The sequence below is a fragment of the Aricia agestis genome, chromosome 17 (genome assembly GCF_905147365.1).
Source record: "Aricia agestis chromosome 17, ilAriAges1.1, whole genome shotgun sequence".
In the NCBI taxonomy this organism is placed as follows: domain Eukaryota; kingdom Metazoa; phylum Arthropoda; class Insecta; order Lepidoptera; family Lycaenidae; genus Aricia; species Aricia agestis.
The window spans coordinates 2,077,507-2,096,919 of record NC_056422.1 but is presented as its reverse complement, the minus strand read 5'-3'; the positions used below and the strand labels follow the sequence as shown (position 1 = coordinate 2,096,919).

The 19,413-nt window shown below is 37.4% G+C and overlaps 1 protein-coding gene across 7 annotated transcripts in view; it reads right to left on the bottom strand.

Moving 5' to 3' along the window:
• Positions 1-19,413, bottom strand: part of LOC121735320 (atypical protein kinase C) — a 227,865-nt gene that overhangs the window by 31,073 nt on the left and 177,379 nt on the right. Inside the window, exon 1 of one of the 7 annotated variants that reach the window (XM_042126109.1) lies at positions 7,515-7,565. The exons of 5 other annotated variants lie outside the window; for them this stretch is intronic. Coding sequence is in view for 1 of the 2 variants with exons in the window: in XM_042126107.1 (XP_041982041.1) it covers positions 2,721-2,889 (169 nt within the window). In the remaining variant the exon portion in view is untranslated. Of the gene's footprint in view, positions 1-2,720; positions 2,890-7,514; positions 7,566-19,413 lie in introns of those variants that run through there. One more of the 7 variants, XM_042126107.1, reaches the window with a different exon arrangement.

The following is a 19,413-nucleotide window of genomic DNA, read 5'->3' as shown; positions in this document are numbered from 1 at the left end:
AAAAGTGAAGAAATTAAAAAGTGGCCACATCGTAGTGTCATCCCTTTCAAATCAATCTAAGAAAAAGGGATGACTCTACGATGTTACCACTTTTTAATTTTTTCACTTTTTTGACAGACTATACGTCATTAAACCTACGTGGTTTGTATTTTATCAATACCGTGGTTTGTATATTATAATAAATAAATAAAAAAAACAGTGAAGTTAGAAATAAAGAAATTCACGGGTTTTGACATTATAATATATTTTTTCATATATTATGTAGTTTATTTAAATGCGATGCTTTCATTATTATATATTTTCACATGTTACTTAACATGTTCAATTTATCGAATGTTATTTTCCTAAGTACCCTAATCGTTAATATCCCGAGCAATAGTCGCGAGGCCTTCAGGCTACAAGCCCGTGGCAGGCTGCCAAGCGCGGTGAGGCTTTCAGTACACACGGATGTTCGGCGACAAAACCACTTTTTTACCTTCTGACCTTGTGACAACGACAGTTCTTTATACTCTGTAAAAATAGTTGTGTCATAGCTCTATTGAAGATTCTACTTTTGTCCGACTGCGCCGGCAAAAGCGATTGATTTTCGAGTTCTTGTTCGTATTCAATATAGGTCGTTGGAGAGCCATGCTTCGGCACGAATCGGCCGGCTCGACCGGAGAAATACCACGTTCTCACAGAAAACCGGCAAGTCAAGTGATCCGTTTGCTCGTTTTCCCCGTTATTTCATAAAAAGAGGTCGTCATGTTATGTCGGCTTGGCTTGCCATAGCCCATAAGGGCCAGGCCACAACACTGCGTTGCGGCGTCGTATCGCAAAAACAACATCGCACAGAAATGCGATACGTTGTTACAACGCAAAACATTCATCGGAAATGTCGCTGACGCATCGCAAATTAACACGATGCGTTCTGCGACGTCGTAGATTTTTACGATGCGACGCCGCAACGCACCGTTGTGGCCTGCCCTAACCCAACTATGAAAGAGATTACGTAGGTCCGACATCTACCTATTAATCGATCTTTCTGATAGTACAAAAATATCTTTATTTGAAATATTAGGCACTTTGGTTGCGATTCCTTAATGGCAATATAAAATATCGTCCTCCAAACTATAGTAGCCATAAAGATGTTTACACAGACATAAGTGAGGTTTGAGTGGCCCAATTGTTTTGCAAATCAACATACTGATTGTATGTCCCACAAAAGTGAGTTAAGGGATCAAATGAACTTTACCTTGGGTACAATTATAAAAGGACCGCTTTTGCAAAACACCATCATAACTAGGCGTTACTTGCCAAACTCCTTTTCAACCGCGGCTGGTACATACTTTAGCTACTAAAAACGTTTTGATACGTTTACAATATTTCCACTATTCACCAACATAATAATTAATATGATAACAAACTATAGGTCTACCAGGATCTGATGGCAAAAAGTGAGCATTTAATTGGAATAAAATATTTTGATCCTTTTTTTCCTTAAAGCGGCTGATTCTTGGGTGAAACATGCAAATATAACAATTTATCCAATGATCAAGGATATTTTTTTGAAAATTTGCCATCCAAATTTGCCATTAGATACTGGTAGACCTATACCTCATCGTAAGCAAAAATCTAACCACTCAAAACTATTTCCAATCTAAACACCACACTGTCAAAGGCGTCAAGTGGAACATTTTAGTTATTAATAATAAATATTAGGTAAAATGTTTCACTTATTATTTATAAGTAAAATGTTTCACTCACACATTTTATTAAAAACTCAAATGATAGTAGCATGGCGCTCGGTGTCACAGTGAAAAAGCGACGACATTTAAATAGTTTGAAACGGCACAACTTCTGTCACGATATCGCGCCAAAGTTAAATGATGCTGGAACTTATTTACGGTGTATTCGAGTTCGGTAATTGTATTATTGTAGTTTTAATCACGTTACAATGTATTATATACATAGTTTTAATCATGTTATAAATTATAACTTAACTGATTGAAATGTGTCTAGATTCCCTAACAGTTGAGACCGAATAATGAAAACATCCACGCTGTGGTGACAGAAGTAATAATAGATCTTGTTAGACAAGGGCGAACGTCTGTGTAAAGTACTGTCAGTATAAACTGTATAGAGTATATACCATAAAGTTAATATACCTAGCGAAATAGAGCAACAATCTCGAGCTGTCCAACGAAACCAAAATTGGTTTTCATCTGTGTGAAAAATATGTGTACGTATACACTTACACAAGCATGATTGAACATGAATTCTATGAGATTAAATTGTCAACGTGCGGCACGTGCCGACTGGACGTCAAAAAAAGAGTGCTGCTGTCATGTATCACACGTCTCTTTTTACCACGCAGTGTTATTGATAGTGACATCTCTCTTGCTCAGGCCTTTGTTTCTCTATTCCGCTAGGTATATAACTTTATGGTATAGACCTAATAGTAATAACAGGCTATATTAATTATTTTTTGGTATTAATTTAACCAAAACACTATGTCTCGGACACTGAAGTCATATTTTAAGTTTTTCAACACAATCTTCAAAGGTGGAAATATTGCACTTTATTTTTCAGTAATCGTGTTTTCGTCTTGAGCATTTAATCTTCATGAACTGAAGTTAGGTACTTGTGCAAAAAAATCAGCTTTCGAGACCTTACAAATTTTGAGATCTAGGTTTAAGTATGTAGTCAAGTTAGGGTCAGGTGCATTCTTAACTACCCACATGCTCTCGCGTACGTCGGCGCGGCGACCACCACGTCCAGCGGCGGATAGGGTTGTGCCAGAAGCTGGTGGGCCGCAGCCACTCGCTCACACACGTCGAGACCACAGCTGATCGTCCGCCACAAGCACTCACGCACACACTCAGCTTTCGATAGCACTGTCAATCTCATCTCGATAACTTAGAGATTTATACGCATATCGATATATAACAACACTAGTTTACGAAACAATTCAAGAGTTGTTCATATTTACGATTGCGATATTAACACTAGTTCAGTTAACAAACATATTTTTACGTTTGCATATAGATACAACACTAGCATACTAAAACGTCTATATTGTTTGCGGTATTCACTATACTAGTTATGAAACAAGAGACAGTTGCGGCAATACACTGCTTTACAAAATTTTTGATCTCGACTTCTGAAGGTATATAATTATATCGATAACGAGCACAACACTAGTTTCCACTTAAGACTCCCAAAAGAACCAAGCACTGCCCGAAAAGCAGCCAAACTTTTTTATATGCATGACACACGCGCTATTTTTTTTACGCGAATTAATTTATTTAAAACATCAAACCACGATAACGACGAACGTTTTGTTCGATACTGCATTCTTTCGACAAGGCTCAGATAAGATACGGTAGTGATGGGCCAATCACATCGATGCTGGTTTGCGCGTGATTTTACCTTGTCGATATACGTTTATCGATAAGATAAGATACATCTCTATCAAGGGTAAGCTACTTACAGGAGATGTCAACAAACAATAATTAAGATCTTTGAAGCACGTATGTATTATCTTATACATGACTCTTGGTGTGTAATAAATGCAATATTGTTAAACCACTTTTAACTTGTATGAATGTCTGCTTTCGCATATCTATGCGAAGACATAAAAAAGACAGAATCTGCACATGCGACGGCGTGTCAAGCCAAGTTCCAGTTTAAAAGACAGAATTTGTTTTGGCTGTGGCATATTACGCTCCAAGTAATTAATTAATATCGATTATACTCTCATGAACTCTACTTTAAAACATTTTTTTTAATGAAATAAGGGGCAAACGAGCTAAAGGGTCACCTGATGGAAAGCAACTTCCGTTGCCCATGGACACTCGCAGCATCAGAAGAGCTGCAGGTGCGTTGCCGGCCTTTTAAGAGGGAATAGGGTAATATGGGAGGGTAGGGAAGGGAATGGTATGGAGGAGGGAAGGGAAGGGTGGCAATAGGGAAGGGAATAGGGTAGGGGATTGGGCCTCCGGTAAACTCACTCACTCGGCGAAACAAAAGCGCAAGCGTCGTTTCACGCCGTTTTTCTGTGAGAACGTGGCATTTCTCCGGTCGAGCCGGCCCATTCGTGCCGAAGCATGGCTCTCTCACGTTAACAACATTTATTTTTATATTGTGGATTATTATTATTGTTGGTCCTTCGAGACTTATAAGCATGTGCTTATGGTTAGTGATGCATCACCAGTATAATGAATGTTGACATCTAATATATAAAATTCTCGTGTCACAGTTTTCGTTGCCATACTCCTCCGAAACGGCTTGACCGATTCTCATGAAATTTTGTGAGCATATTGAGTAGGTCTGAGAATCGGCCAACATCTATTTTTCATACAAAAAAAAAATATATATATGGCAAAACAACGTTTGCCGGGACAGCTAGTAATAATATAACATAGTGACTATCGTGTACAATTTCACTGGAAGGGCATCACTATCAGTGATAAGCGGAACTGGATAAACTCACTTATCAGCTGTAAATTATCACTTGGGAAACAATGAAATAGAGATAATCGATACAAAAAACTGATGAACAAGGCATACTATATAGTATATAGGTATAATATGTCTTTATATAAAAATATGATTTTTTTTACAAGAAACACAAATAAAGATAAATTAATTCTGAATATAATTTCCTGGAAGTGGAAAACGGGTCTAATGTAATCTATTTTATAACGCTTAAATTATTAAAAAGTCGATATCAACAAATAAGACGTGAACAACACTAATTACATTAACTTGTACTTAGGGCCGCGCCACACCGGATTGGCAGCGGCGGGGCGAGCACTTTCAGTGTCATATGATTTTAAACTTTATCTTCATTATGGTAATACATAGTATCGCTTGAGAAGTCTACGGCCGCCCGTGGCCGCCGGCGGCCGCGATTTCTCAAGCGATACTATGTATTACCATAATGAAGATAAAGTTTAAAATCCGCTCGCCGCTGCCATTCCGGTGTTATAGCGCGGCCCTTAATGCTGTACCTTCTAAATAAACTCAAACTTTATTTGCAACCAAGTACATAAAATATAAATACATTGACATATACAACTTTATGCCTTGTTCGGGCGTTTGGAAAATATAGTTCTAGCAAACTGGCGAATCGATAAGAATTCAACAAGCACCCTTACCGTTTCAAATTTTTGATTTTGAGTTGAAATTGGATTCCTTATCAAATATTGTAGTCCATGTAAGTGGTAATTACGATGATGTTGACGATAGTGGTGATGATGATGATGATATAAGGCGGTAACCTTATTCGGACAAACAGTTGTTTTTATCAGATATGATAATCTTATCACCGGCATATGCAACGCTTGTCCGAACAAATGTTATTTATGTTGGGGCTAGAATAATACTGTGGCTGATAACTAGCGCCAAAATCCTGCATCGCGCTATCGAAGTAAGTGCGTCGGCATACTGCGTGACTGGTGAGACATGTTCAATAATCGAGGACGTGCTATTTGGCTATAATATTAGATGAATAAAAATATAATATCAATTGATCACTCAGTAAATGTAGCTTAAAGTTAAATAATTATTTACCCAAAGCATGGACACCGCGCGCGGGAAGGGTAGCGGCGCGGTGTTTCTTTGGTGGCGCACGCCGCCGCGCCGGCCGCATAGTATGCCTACTTGCCTAGCCGCGTAATTTACTTAGTGTCCATGATTCATTTATTTAAAGGGAAATTTGTTCAAAAATTAAGTATCTAATTTTATTACATAATTATAATGAGAATCGATTACAGAGTACTCTCCTTAAGTATTGATCATGTCTCACCAGTAATGCTGTACAAGACAAGTGAAATCAATAAGTAGGATATGACCTGACTGTGCATACCACCTCGCGCGGTCAAAAGATTTTGCTTTAAAGTCGCCACTTACCAAAATATTAAAAAAAAAAACGCCCGCGACTCGTGATTCGACTGTGCGTAGCTTCGCAATCATGGTAATTCATCATGGCCCTATAAAGGCCTAATTAATAAATCAACAAACTCATAATTGCCATTATCAAACGACAAATAATTTTAACTGCGACAATAAATAAGTTGAAACACCAGCCCATTTATATCGGAGTTGAAATCAAACACTTCGCACAGAACAATTAATTGTCAGATACTTAAGTACCCTAATTCTACTATTTCATGCTGCATTAATGCTGCGTCTGTTCCTCGTTCGATTAAACAGCACAAAGTAGCTATACATAATTTTTTTCTTTCCCTATGAAACAGAAAAATAGTAGCTACACGTTTTCTTTAAGTGCAATTTTTCCATCTTTTTCCTAAGGGTGGCCCCCTGAGAATTTCTTACGCCGGTTCTTCTCGCCGGGCTAGTTCCAAACCCGGTGGTAGACATCAAGTAGGACTTTCCGAAAGATTTAGTTGTTAATCACTTTGAAAATTAAACATATTATTTTATTTTATTACATGGGCTCGAGAACTCAATTTTGAAGTTGTATAAAAACAGACCGGAACAAATAACGAAACTGCACTAATGTTGCATTAGGATAGTGAAATCGGGGTACAGAGTCGTTAGTTTTTATTTATTCTCAAGTTAATTATGGACTCCTTTCCGCGGACGGGAAATTTCAATGCAATCGTTTCATTTTATGAAGGTTCTTTCCGATTTTAATGTAATTATTTAGAACGACAAAGAGCAAGACTTACTAAAATATTATTTATGTTTTAAATTGTAAATTAATTTCAGTTTATAAATGACCTGCCTTTTTAAAAACTGACTCTTGCAAGAAATAAACAACGGTCGCGTACTAAGAAAATGCACCGCTAAATAAGGTTTCACTTTATAATAATTTGATGTAAAATATAATATTCCAATGCGATAAGCAACAAAAATTCTATGTAGTACATCTTTTTTCTAATTTTTCCCCATTCCTATCTTACGGCACACTTCCGGAGCCCCGGTCGTCGTGTGCGAGCTATTACGGTTGTGACTGTAATTTGACAGAACTGCTCTTATTTCCCACCCTTTTTGTAATTTCCCGTTTTTGTTTTTTATATCCGAAACATTGAATAGCTAAAGGCTCTTCATTTTCATAAAATAAAACATATTTTTCTTGAAAATTATACGTGGGAGAGCCATGCTTCGGCACGAATGGGCCGGCTCGACCGGAGAAATACCACGTTCTCACAGAAAACCGGCTTGAAACAGCGCTTGCGCTGTGTTTCGCCGACTGAGTGAGTTTACCGGAGGCCCAATCCCCTACCCTATTCCCTTCTCTTCCCTTCCCTACCTTCCCCTATTCCCTTCCCTTCCCTACCCTCCCCTATTACCCTATTCTCTCTTAAAAGGCCGGCAACGCACTTGCAGCTCTTCTAATGCTGCGAGTGTCCATGGGCGACGGATGTTGCTTTCCATCAGGTGACCCGTTTGCTCGTTTGCCCCCTAATTTCATAAAAAAAAAAAAAAAAAAAGAAAACAAAATATGTTCTACTTTTAACAAAATAAGATTAGCAAGAGAATAGAAAAAGTAAAATAGATCTTACAATCATCATCGATCCGATCCAGATCTATAGATCCAAATAGAGACGACACATCTGCAGGCATACCCTGGAGGGGATGGGTTGCAGCAGCATTCAGAAACTCACTCCAGAAACCCTTCATCATCACTAACACTCAAAACACTTATCTAATACAAATGAAAAATAAAACTTTGTCTCTACATTTTAAAGTTGGCAGTTTTTGCTTAAAATCTTTGCTACGCTCGCACACTGAATAAAAAAAATAAACGTTCTTTATTCAAACAATATAGACATGTTCGGTCAATATGATACAATCGCAGCGCGTTCCAATTTCAAACTGCCGCACGTTATCAGGTGTATTGATAAGGCCACAATTAGGTGAAAATGATATTGGATTTTCGCGGGAAATATGAATCGCTTCAATTACTTAAAACTCTTCAAGTTTTTGTAGATACATTAAAATATTATTATTATGATTAAAACAAGTATTTTCCAAGTAACTCCAAGTGCATTTTCTTACTTGAAATTTAAATTTATGTACAATTACATTTCTATACCAAAAAAAAAAACAGCTGATAAAAATCCAAAAAATACTTATTTGCAGTTTCCTCAGAGATTTTCTCCACTGAAATAAGCTTAAGCCTTAGCTTTAACATATTAACAATACGAATTTTTGTAGTATCCAATATAATTATCGAAAGTTGACACTGTCACAATAAAGTGTCACTCAATTTACCGAACGGGAAATAGCGCTCGTAATAACATTAAATAAATGAACATGGAATTTTCGAACACAATAAACTTTTATCATGCAGATAAAGCGGGAAAACACGATATTACTGAAATCGCGTTTAACAGTAAACCTTTTGTAACCTTTGTTTAAAAATATGCCAAACCAGTCGAATATTGGAATACTTAACTTAAATGGCACTTAAGTTACGTGCTGTCTGTGTATCAAACAGATACTATACGGCATACAAATTGTTTGTTTCTGAATAAGTTTGAAATAAATGTCTTACAAGAAAGCTTGATTAGTAAGCTGACGATTATGTTAAAATACTCTTGAATCAGCCTTTAACACTTCCATCGTGGGTATGGCAGACACAATAGATTTTCAATTTTTATGCGGCAGCCGGCTGCCGCTTGGGGATTAATAGTTTAAACATACTGAACCTAAGGCTGTCTTCACATTAAGTCGCGAGTCGCGCGGCTGCCGCACTACTCGCGACTTAATGTGAAGGCAGCCTAAATTGATTTATCCGTTTGGAAACGATCACACCCTTCTCGGAGTCCATAACAACAAGAAAAGAAATTCAAAAATCGAATCACTAATAACGGAGAAATCGTCGAACAAAATTATTATTCAAATATATTTTTACATAAAACCTACTCCTTTTTTAAACGTTTAAAAATGAAACAACTCGAGCATATCAAACTTCACACGGAACTCACAATTTGCTCACTTCACACCTTCAATTAGTACTCACCGCGCCTCCTCCTTTGATCGCAGAGCAGCTTGAGTAGCTCTAAGAGGCAGTCGTCCTCGCGTTGTCGCACCATTTTGTCACTCAATCACCTCTATCATCTCATTACACTGTACACTAAGGGCCTGTTTCACCACTTCCTGATAAGTGACGAATAGGCTATCCAACAATTAACTTGACAGATCAAGTATGGAGAATCTGTCAAAAAAGTGACAGTTCAGACAGTGGTGAAACAGGCCCTTATAGTTCTTAAGAACTTTATCTAAGGCAGTCGTACACTTTTGAAAGTTTACTCTCTTCTCTAAACTATTACTTCTGTCATCTCATTACAATGTACAGTGTACACTAATAGTTATTAAGTACTTTATCTAAGGCAGTTGTACACTTTTGTAAAATCACTCTTTTCTATAAACTATCACCTCTTATCATCTCAATACTCTGTACACTAATAGTTCCTTTAAAGTTTAAGTTTAAGGCAGTTTTACACTATTACAATTATTTACTCTATCCGTAGCAGTCGCACTGTTTTATAAACTAAACCTCTGTCATATCATTTCTCTATTGTACACTAATAGTATTTTTCAAGTACCCACATTTGCTAGGACGGTTATTGTTAATGGAATCAGGCGTTACTTTGCGGAAATCCATAGCTTAAAATTTAATTTGTTATTATTTTTAGCAATATTCCGCGAAATAAACTTCCACCTTTAAGTAAATGAGTGAGTGTATGCACAGGCATGCGTACGCAAATTTTATGGACGGTTATTGTTAGTTGTTACACACTGAGATACACCTAGGATATCCTTGACTTTTGCGTAGTTTTGACTTGTACTTTTAGTAGTTCGTTTAGATTACTTTTTGTAAGCCAGTTGTGTACTTTTGTTTTACTCCATCTGTTGTAGGCACTTAGGACCTCTTTAACTTTTACAAAGTTTTGACAATATTAACTTTTAAAGTAAAATAACATACTGTTTTAATCAAATGTAAAACTCATTTCAATCAACTCGAATTATCAAATTGGCGCCGAGTCGGTATTATTGTGATAATACCGACTCGGCGGCTATATAATATCTGGGACGCGATATTGAAACGCAATATATGTCGTAAATACATAAAAACGTTATTTAAAATCAAGGACATGCTGATGGGTAAATATGATACTTGTAGAATAAAATTAATCTTATTAATCTTATTATTTTAATTTAAAACTATAGTGTAAGCCGATTTGTAGATGGTAAAGCGATATCTAAACACCTTTTAATGAAATTAAGCATTGTACAGAGTCCAAATCAGCAGACAAAGCGCACATATTATATTATTTGTAATGGGGCAAAATTTACAAACAATAAAGACATTAATTAAACTATTTTTCGTCCATTCAGTGGTTACTAACTTATAGTATAACCACTAACTTACATATTTAACAATATAACATAATAATATCATTTTCCGTCATTAACTCGTCAATACTATATCAGCTGTCACTTAGTAAGAAATGATCAAACGATTACTAATAAGTAATAAGTATTAATCACAATATTATGTGTTTATATGTTTTTCGTTGGAATATCATTAATCATTGTGGAATACTAGATAAGACGATTGCTTTATTGCTACGGGAATATAAAAGTTACTTCCGGTATACCAAGGTACCAAATAGACATATGCAGCGTGTGACTTTAAGATTGTTGAGCTAAAATGGAATAGGAAAGGTGCAGTGTTTTGATTTTAGATGTGTTTGGCGTGGCGAGGAGTGAGCGTGAAGGTGCGAGCACGGAGATACGTTATTGGTAGATGAGTGATCAGACGGCTCGTTATTGGTAGATAGCGAACTTAACGGATACGTTATTGGTTAATTTTGTACTTATTTGCACATCTGTCGATTGGGTTTTGCCAAGCGATCTTAAATTTGTAGCGTACATGTGTAAGCTGTCACACTATTATACTAATAGGAACAAACCAATCAATTTGTTAATTTCATCAAGAAATAAACTTCAGTTAAATTAAACCACATAACCGCGATATAACATCTGAATGCACCATTAAACCCACGATATAACATAGATAAATTACTGCACAATACGTACACGACTAACGCGATAACTAGACTGAACGGAATATCTAGATTAATATCTATAATATCATCGGCCCAATTCCCTATCTATGTGTTCCAAGGACAGATTGCAGGAATATAGACGAAGACTGCAGAAGTAGAGTTAAAGACTGCAGATGTATAGGCAAAGACTGCAGAATCAAATATAAAGACTGCACAGGTATAAGCAAAGATTAAGACTGCAGAAGAAGAGATAAAGACTGCAGATGTATAATTGGTGAAGACGGCAAAGTGGAGCTATGAGATAATTCTGCACAAAGATATTTATAGGCAAGGCTAGCAATTATTAAATCTAGAAAACGCACAGATATTATATATAGGTGGTAGGCACCAGTGGTATCAACGTTCAGAAAAAATTTGAATAAAAGTTTTTGTGTTTGAGTTTGATTGACTTTGAGCTAGGAGCGCTATAAATTTCTTTGACATTTTGAGAAAAATGTAAATTTTTTTCATTGTTCAATTCATTTTTCAATTTTTTAATGACTTCCTGCAAACTTAACGTGAATGGACAGTACGATATGACAATAATCATTATTATTATATTATATTTCTACGTATTATTCATTTAGTGCCAAGGCCAAAAGTTAATGATTGATTAGAATAAATGGAACTTTTATTTAACACTAGGTGTTACCTATGACTTTGTTACTCCGAATAACGATCGCATGGTGGTTTTTACACTTAAAAATATTATTGTCCTGACACATTTTTATTGGGTTTTATTTATAAGATTTTATTATTAAGGATTCAGGCCAGCTGCATATACACGTTTTGCCTATGCAATTTCCGAATTCGTTTTCCGGATACGGAAATCCAAATGCACGGAATTAGTAGAAAATGTATGAACTGTCACATCTGCAACTGCACACCTTCGTTTTTCTCTGTATATATCGAATACCGCACGTGCGTTTCGAACGCAAGCCAGCGCGTTCGCTCGTGAAGAAAAACGATCGTTTGCGCTAGTCTCACGTAATTCCAAATCGAAATTCCACATTAGTAAAACGAATACGGAAAACAATATGTATATGCCTTAAAAATGATGTTCGTCGTCTACTTTTTTACAAGCTTTACGCCAAATGAACCTTCAAATTACAATTTTCTTGGCGCGCTCCGGCGCGGGCGGCGCTATTAGCCGAATTCGGCCATCATTGGAACATCAGTTGATTAAAAGGCACCATACGGCGGCGCTCGTTACTGCGAGCACACATTACGCGACATCGACGTACCATTTGTTTCAAATTCAAGAATCATATTTTTCATTTCCGACGAATAATAATAACTCCCACACCGGTTTCGATGACGGTGGCCGGTTTCATTGAAACCAGGCCAGTTACGCGAGAGTAATTTCATAGTGCCCAAGTGTGTGCGCAGTACACAAGAGCACTCTCATAACCCAGTGGGACGGAAGACCGACACGACCGGCGAGAGATCAGGCGCAGGACCGACTTTTTACATGCCCATCTGACGCATGGATCATCTTACTTGTCAGACGATCAGGTGATCAGCCTGCATTGTCCTAACCAAACTTGGAAATAACATGTTTCCAACGCGGGAATCGCACCCACGACCTCCGAGTCAAGAGCCACGCTCTTATCCACGGGACCACGGAGACGACGAAAAACACCCCTCGTGTTACAAGTCACGTGCCTGTCTGTAGCATCGTAGCCTCCAAAAGGGTGGACCAATTTAGATAATTGCTGACATGGTGGAGAGTGTAAGAACACATGCTAAGAATCAATATTTCTTCATCAACAATCCTATCGGTGCTAGAAAATTAGGGTTTATCGAATTCATGAAGGGTTGAGACTTCCAGTGATTTAATCGGCTCAATATTTTGCACCTAATACTTATAACAGCTTTGAAATGGGGTGTCTTTAAACTTCTTAAAATGAAAGGATATCGAAGACGGGGTTTCAACTTTCAACACACTTGACTTTTTTGGATATTCTTTATTATACACAAAAGCGACATCCACACCCAGTATGGTACATCAAAGACCTGGTTACATTAAGAATTCAAATCGGATAATCATTATGGGCGAGACTGACTGCCGGAGCATCCCCCCTCCCCCCCCTCCACGTATCACCCCCTCTGTCGCCCGTCTTTATGAAAGTACAATCGATACAGTTAGGCCTCAATCAAATTTGCGACAGAAAAAGTACAGTGTGACAATGTTTCTAATATATTTTGATCGTTGTTTTAATAAATCTTCATTCTAATATATTTTTGTGTTGCCAAGCAGTTGCAGTCGTTTTGGAGGTAAACAACAGCATCGATTGTGTTAAAACTTTGTGTGCTTATTGGTTAGGTCTTAGAATATGACCTGAATATTATATTTTCTATAACCGAAATGTCGTTTTAGCGGAGAAACAGCGCATACTCCTGAATTGCGCTATCGAACTTGTTGACTTGTCGTTACAACGTCTGACAACTCTGTCGGAAGATCTTCCTTTACTCTCAACCATATTCCAGACAACGCATATGGCAAAACAACGTTTTTCGGTAACATTCTAAAGCAAAACAAGTCGTTAAAACCATTAGCTGTATTGTATGTATTTTTCGAGTTTTTTAAAACGCGCCGCGAACAGTTTTGACCGGACGCAGCTGGCGTTCGCAGTGACCTACATAAACACGTTAATAATATACAAGCGCCCGGCTAACTCTGAAAAACTGATGCAATTTATAGCACTGAAAACACAACGAAATAAAGGAGACATAACTGAAAGACTGTCTTCTCAAAGCTTTGCTAGAGAGCCTTTTGCGATGGAAGTATACAATAGAACCTTTTTCGAAAGTTAAACAAGGACATTCTTTGCCTCGTAACCAAGTCGAAAGGATAATTAAATCAATCACAACTGGTGAAAGATCAGGCTCAGGCCCGATTTTTACATCAGCCTGCAACGATTTGAGTCCGACTCAAAATTGTTCCGAATATTGAACCTACTACTGAGTGTGGTTTAGTGGTTCAGAGCCACGCTCTGAACCACTAAACCACTGAGATAACCCACACCAAACTAATTAATTAACCTAGCTCCAAACCACGAATATAACCACAAAACGTCATACAACGTGGGAGAGACATGCTTCGGCACGAATGGGCCGGAGAAATACCACGTTCTCACAGAAAACCGGCGTGAAACAGCGCTAGCGCTGTGTTTCGGCGAGTGAGTGAGTTTACCGGAGGCCCAATCCCCTACCCTATTCCCTTCCCATCCCTACCCTCCCCTATTACCCTATTCCCTCTTAAAAGGCCGGCAACGCACCTGAAGCTCTTCTGATGCTGCGAGTGTCCATAGGCGACGGAAGTTGCTTTCCATCAGGTGACTCGTTTGCTCGTTTGCCCCCTTATTCCATAAAAAAAAATACAAGCCGGCAACGCACCTGCAGCTCTTCTTATGTTGCGAGTGTCCATTGGCGACGGTAGTTGCTTTCCATCAGGTGACCCATTTGCTCGCATGCCCCCTTATTTTATAAAAAAAACCCTTCTCGTGGTTTGAACCACAGCAACAATGCCTTATATTCGGGGCCGAAACTCACATAGCGGCGCCTCAAATGTCTCCGTCGTTTTATATTCTTGTGCGATCTTTTGTTCGTGGATTTAGGACAGAAAATGGCGGCCGAAATAAAGAAAAAGATAAACACGGGCCGGGGCAGGGCTCAGGTGAGATAAAGGGCCGCGGACAGAAGGGCTGAGGGCCCCGGATCGGAGGGCTGAGGGCCCCAAGATAAGTAAATTGTACCTGTGTAAGCGCATTACGAACAAAAACCACAGTAAGATTCACATTGGACATGTTTGTATTTATTTTCTGTAAGTATTAAGAGTACTTTAAGCGTTGTGTAAGTTAAAAGTTTCTAACATAAGAATAGTAGGGAGAGATAAGAAATGTTTTCCTTGCAAAAATTCTTTTTGTGCAAATAATAGATTATGTGATAGCAATTAAATCCTTACCCTATTTACCTTGTAATTAAATTTTTTTCTGATTGTGTAAGAATAAGTGTTTTTTTTTCTTTTATTATAAGATCACCTTATACAGGGTGTAACAAAAATAAGTGATAATACTTTAGGGTGTGTACGTGTTCCTTGTAGAGAGTTCACTGTGAAAGTAGCAGCGCTGAAAGACGAAAAATTTTTTTCACTTTTGTATGGGCAAGGACCCGAGCGTCACGAGTTTCCCCATACAAAAGTGAAAAAATTTTTTGGTCTTTCAGCGCTGCTACTTTCACAGTAAACTCTCTATAAGGAACACATACACACCCTAAAGTATTATTACTTATTTTTATTACACCTTGTATAAAGATTTGGGTTTAAATTGACTCTGGTTTAACAATAAACTTATCTACGAAAACGAACATAGAGGGAGATAACAATTACTTGACCCATGATTAACTTAAACCCAGATCTGCGCTAGTTCAATAAAATACACCACAACGCACAACTACATAACTTATCCAAGACTTATTTCCAACACTTGGCAATATACTGAGCCATACTTCACAACGACCCGCCTGCCAAAAATAAGTGCCGAGTCAGCTAGCCAGTTCATTCCAGCTAGCCAGTTTATTAATCTACGTACAACACGAATTCGACGCCAATCAATAACTCCTAGTGCCGATCTCATTCAACTTTATGTATATTTTATACGGAAATTGGCTAATGAAAGCATCGTTAAGGGTTGCCACATCACAATACATCACATATTATTTTAACAGCTTAAGTTACCAAACTCTTTTGTTTCATGGACTATCTTAAAATATTTCTTTATCCATTCGATTCCTTCCTACAAAATATATCGAAGTCTCGAAAATAAAATTAGAAGTATTCATGGATACTTGCGTTTTTTTAGTAATTATAGCTGAGTTTCACCTAAACTATGAAAATTAAAACTTTGCTAAGATGAATTTAGGTTAACACAACAATAGCATATCAATAGTCAACTGGAAACAATCAGAAAATCTTGCCAAAAATTTATTTTTAAGAAAATAAAACTGGCGAGTGTCAACCCTGTGCCTCGCTGGCAGCGCGCGATATTTGCATGTTTGAACGGCGAGGAGAGGGGAGGACGGGTAAATTAAAATCATAAGTTGTACGTCAAATGCGACATACTCATACAAATATTAAATCTCGATTAATTTCGTCTTCTGCAGGCTTAGCATAACAACAGTAGAAATGGGAAAGAATGGACAAACTGACAGATTTATGTGACAAAATGGCGGATTTTCTTCTTCTAACTCTGACTTTGTCTATAATGCTTTTATGGTGACCATGCACCTGCTGAAACGTGGTTTGTAATGACTTTAGATAGAGGTCGTTTTTATTTCACCTCAATATTTTTTTATGTCGTCGGAGTATGCGTTTGAATACTGTAACAAGTTACTAAATGCAACACACAGTTAAATAGTAAATATTTTTTTTTTTTTTTTAAGAGCCTATGCTGTCCCACTGCTGGGCAAAGGCCTCCCCCAAGTCCTTCCATTAATAATAATTAATATGTATGTGTTAAATTAATAAGGCTTTTACTATTAGGTAAAGAGAAACCCAAACCTCCGATTCCGCTACTTTATTTCAACAAATGTTTCGGTACGATTAAATTACGAAAACGTTATTCTCATAAACTGGACTATATTGATAGACTGGACAGCATAGCATTTTGATAGTAGAATCTGGGTACTTTTTAACTAAAATCGGTGGCCGCTGCTTTAAACCTAACTTCTAATAATTGCACTTAATCTTTTCGGTGAGCGACAGCAGTTAAATCAAGATAATCCTGATAGAGCGAATAATGTCTACACCACAAAGGACGTGTAGGGTCGAAATAAGCCCTACTCTGACTATTTTGTCCCAAACGAATTGTGCGTACAGATTTTATTAAGACGTTTTTTGGGTTCCGTACGCAGGTACTGAAACTTTGTTCTATCTTTGCCTTTTATATAAAAGGTAAAGATATTATATAAAGGCAATGACGCTGTTATAGGGATAAGAGAACCCTGAAAGCTATTTAAAAATTTTATAGAAATTTGATCTGACATTAGAAACAGTGCAACTCTTAATGAAAAAAATCGAGAGGGCTTCCCACACAACAAACGTGTTAAATACGGAACCCTTGCTACTTTTACCGACTGGTTAGTCCCTACGTTACACAAATCCGGTGTTGGAGGCCCCAGGTGTAATTGGCCCCAACTGCGCCGGGCCCCGGATCGGGCGCCGCGCGGCCCACAGCCCCACATAAGTCGGGCCGCGCTATCAGAGCATTTCCGTGTCCACTTTAAGTTTTAACTCCGCACGCATTAGAATTAGGGTTGTCAGCACTAGCCATTTATAAATCGCTAGTGCTGACAAATCTTCAAACTGAATCAATCCTAAGCCGTTTAACCGATTTTGATGAACGTTTGCATGAAGATACTTAGTCTCGGGATAGGGTATTTTTTATCCTGTTGAAATTAACGGTTTTCGTACGATCGTATACTTAAATAGAATGATAATGACACAAGGTCATAGTCGAATCATTTGAAGAATTGGCTACGTAGCCGGAGCCATTTTATTTTTATCTGCAAATATATTTTTCTTTTTAGCATTTTATATTTTAATGGAACCTATTATACCCAGCCCTAGCGTAGAGACACCGTATGTAGGTTATGTTGTCGTCTACACTCGGAACTCGCTCAACGCGCCAAAATTATTATTTATGGCGGTTATAAACTTACATGTTTACAATCACCGATACCAGAACTGCAAAAGTTTGCAAGAATTGAGCATTTACATAGATATCCTTGTCTAAGCAGCAGTCTGCAATCCCGTTGCACCCAAATTAGTTTATCTCATGGAAATAGTACACTTTTCGTCAACGAAAACTACCCTATGTCCTTAATGTCCCAATTTTCTATATCAATTTAAATCTGACAGACAGACACACTTTCATTGTGCCTTTGTGCGCATGTCTGATCTACCAATTATTGTTGTTTATATTTAAGATTTTGAAATAAATTTTGTGCACAATAAAGTATATTTGTTTGTATCATATTTATAAAATTGAGGATGGAGTATTTCATACAGGAAAAATACACTGCAAAACTAACTCGTAGCTAGTGTGAAAAACTTAACCATAAAACATCAATATAAGTACTATTGTCTATTAGATAACGACTGTTACATCATCGCTATGGAATATCAGCCACTATAAACGTCAGATAGTGTAAGTCAGGATAAGTGGGGATTAACTGGAACATCACGGGACAGGCAGAGGGACAAATGGGACAGATTAGTAGATCCCAAATAAAATTGGCCGCCCAACCAATTACCAATATAACACAAAATCTCTTAACGCCCTTGGGTCCACACACAGGTATCGTCAAAATAAGTACTTTAACCATATTATGTCAGTGCTTAGTTAAAATGCAGTCGCTTAACTGCCGCACTCAGAGTGGAACATTAACTACTTAAATGTAATTAATTCTAAATTTTGACATAAGCTCCATACGTTATCTGTCAAACTCTCAATTAAATTGAAGGTTAATCGTAATTAAATGTCTCTGAGTACGGCGGTAAGTGTCATAATATCCCATGTACCATCGAGGAAATTGATTCCCAGGCAGTTGACAGTCCAACGTCAATTGGTCGGATCATGTCAATTTATAAAATTGATTGTGATCTGTCGGCTGGGTTTGACGTAACGCGACCAAATTACGTAGATCCCCCATCTGCCTAGGAATCAACTTCTCTGATAGTACATTTTAACATGCCTTCATTAGTTTGGGCTGTATAATATATTGTAGTCTAATTAATTTACAACTTTGCATATGCAATGCAATAATTTGGTAAATTATTTATTATTGACATCTAGCTTCGCTATCGAAATAAGCGAATTCGTTTTGACCAAACACTTTGAACTCCTTGAGACTACTTTATAGAGCGAAGTCAAAATTTTTAAACTGGTCTAGGAGCTAGCTATATATCAAACTAGCTGTCTTTCTTTGCCATATAAAGTACTTCACCCTTATATTGAAGTGACTAAATAAGTATGTCACTATGGCAACGTCCATCGCTATCCCGTCGCACAAACAATGGTCGCCGTCAGTCGCGAGTTGTAATAATTTACTATTATTTATTCAACAAATGCACTTATTTTTACTTTACTATGATATTGACTGTGATTTTATATATAAAGAAGAAGAAGAAGAAGATAACGTAGAGAAGAACAATGAACATTGACAATTTGTGACTGGTATACCAACAGTATTTTGAACTTGAGATTTATACTATAACATATTAAATTTTAAGTAACTATGTAGGTACCTCATAGTGATACACACAATAAGAGCCCACTAAGTA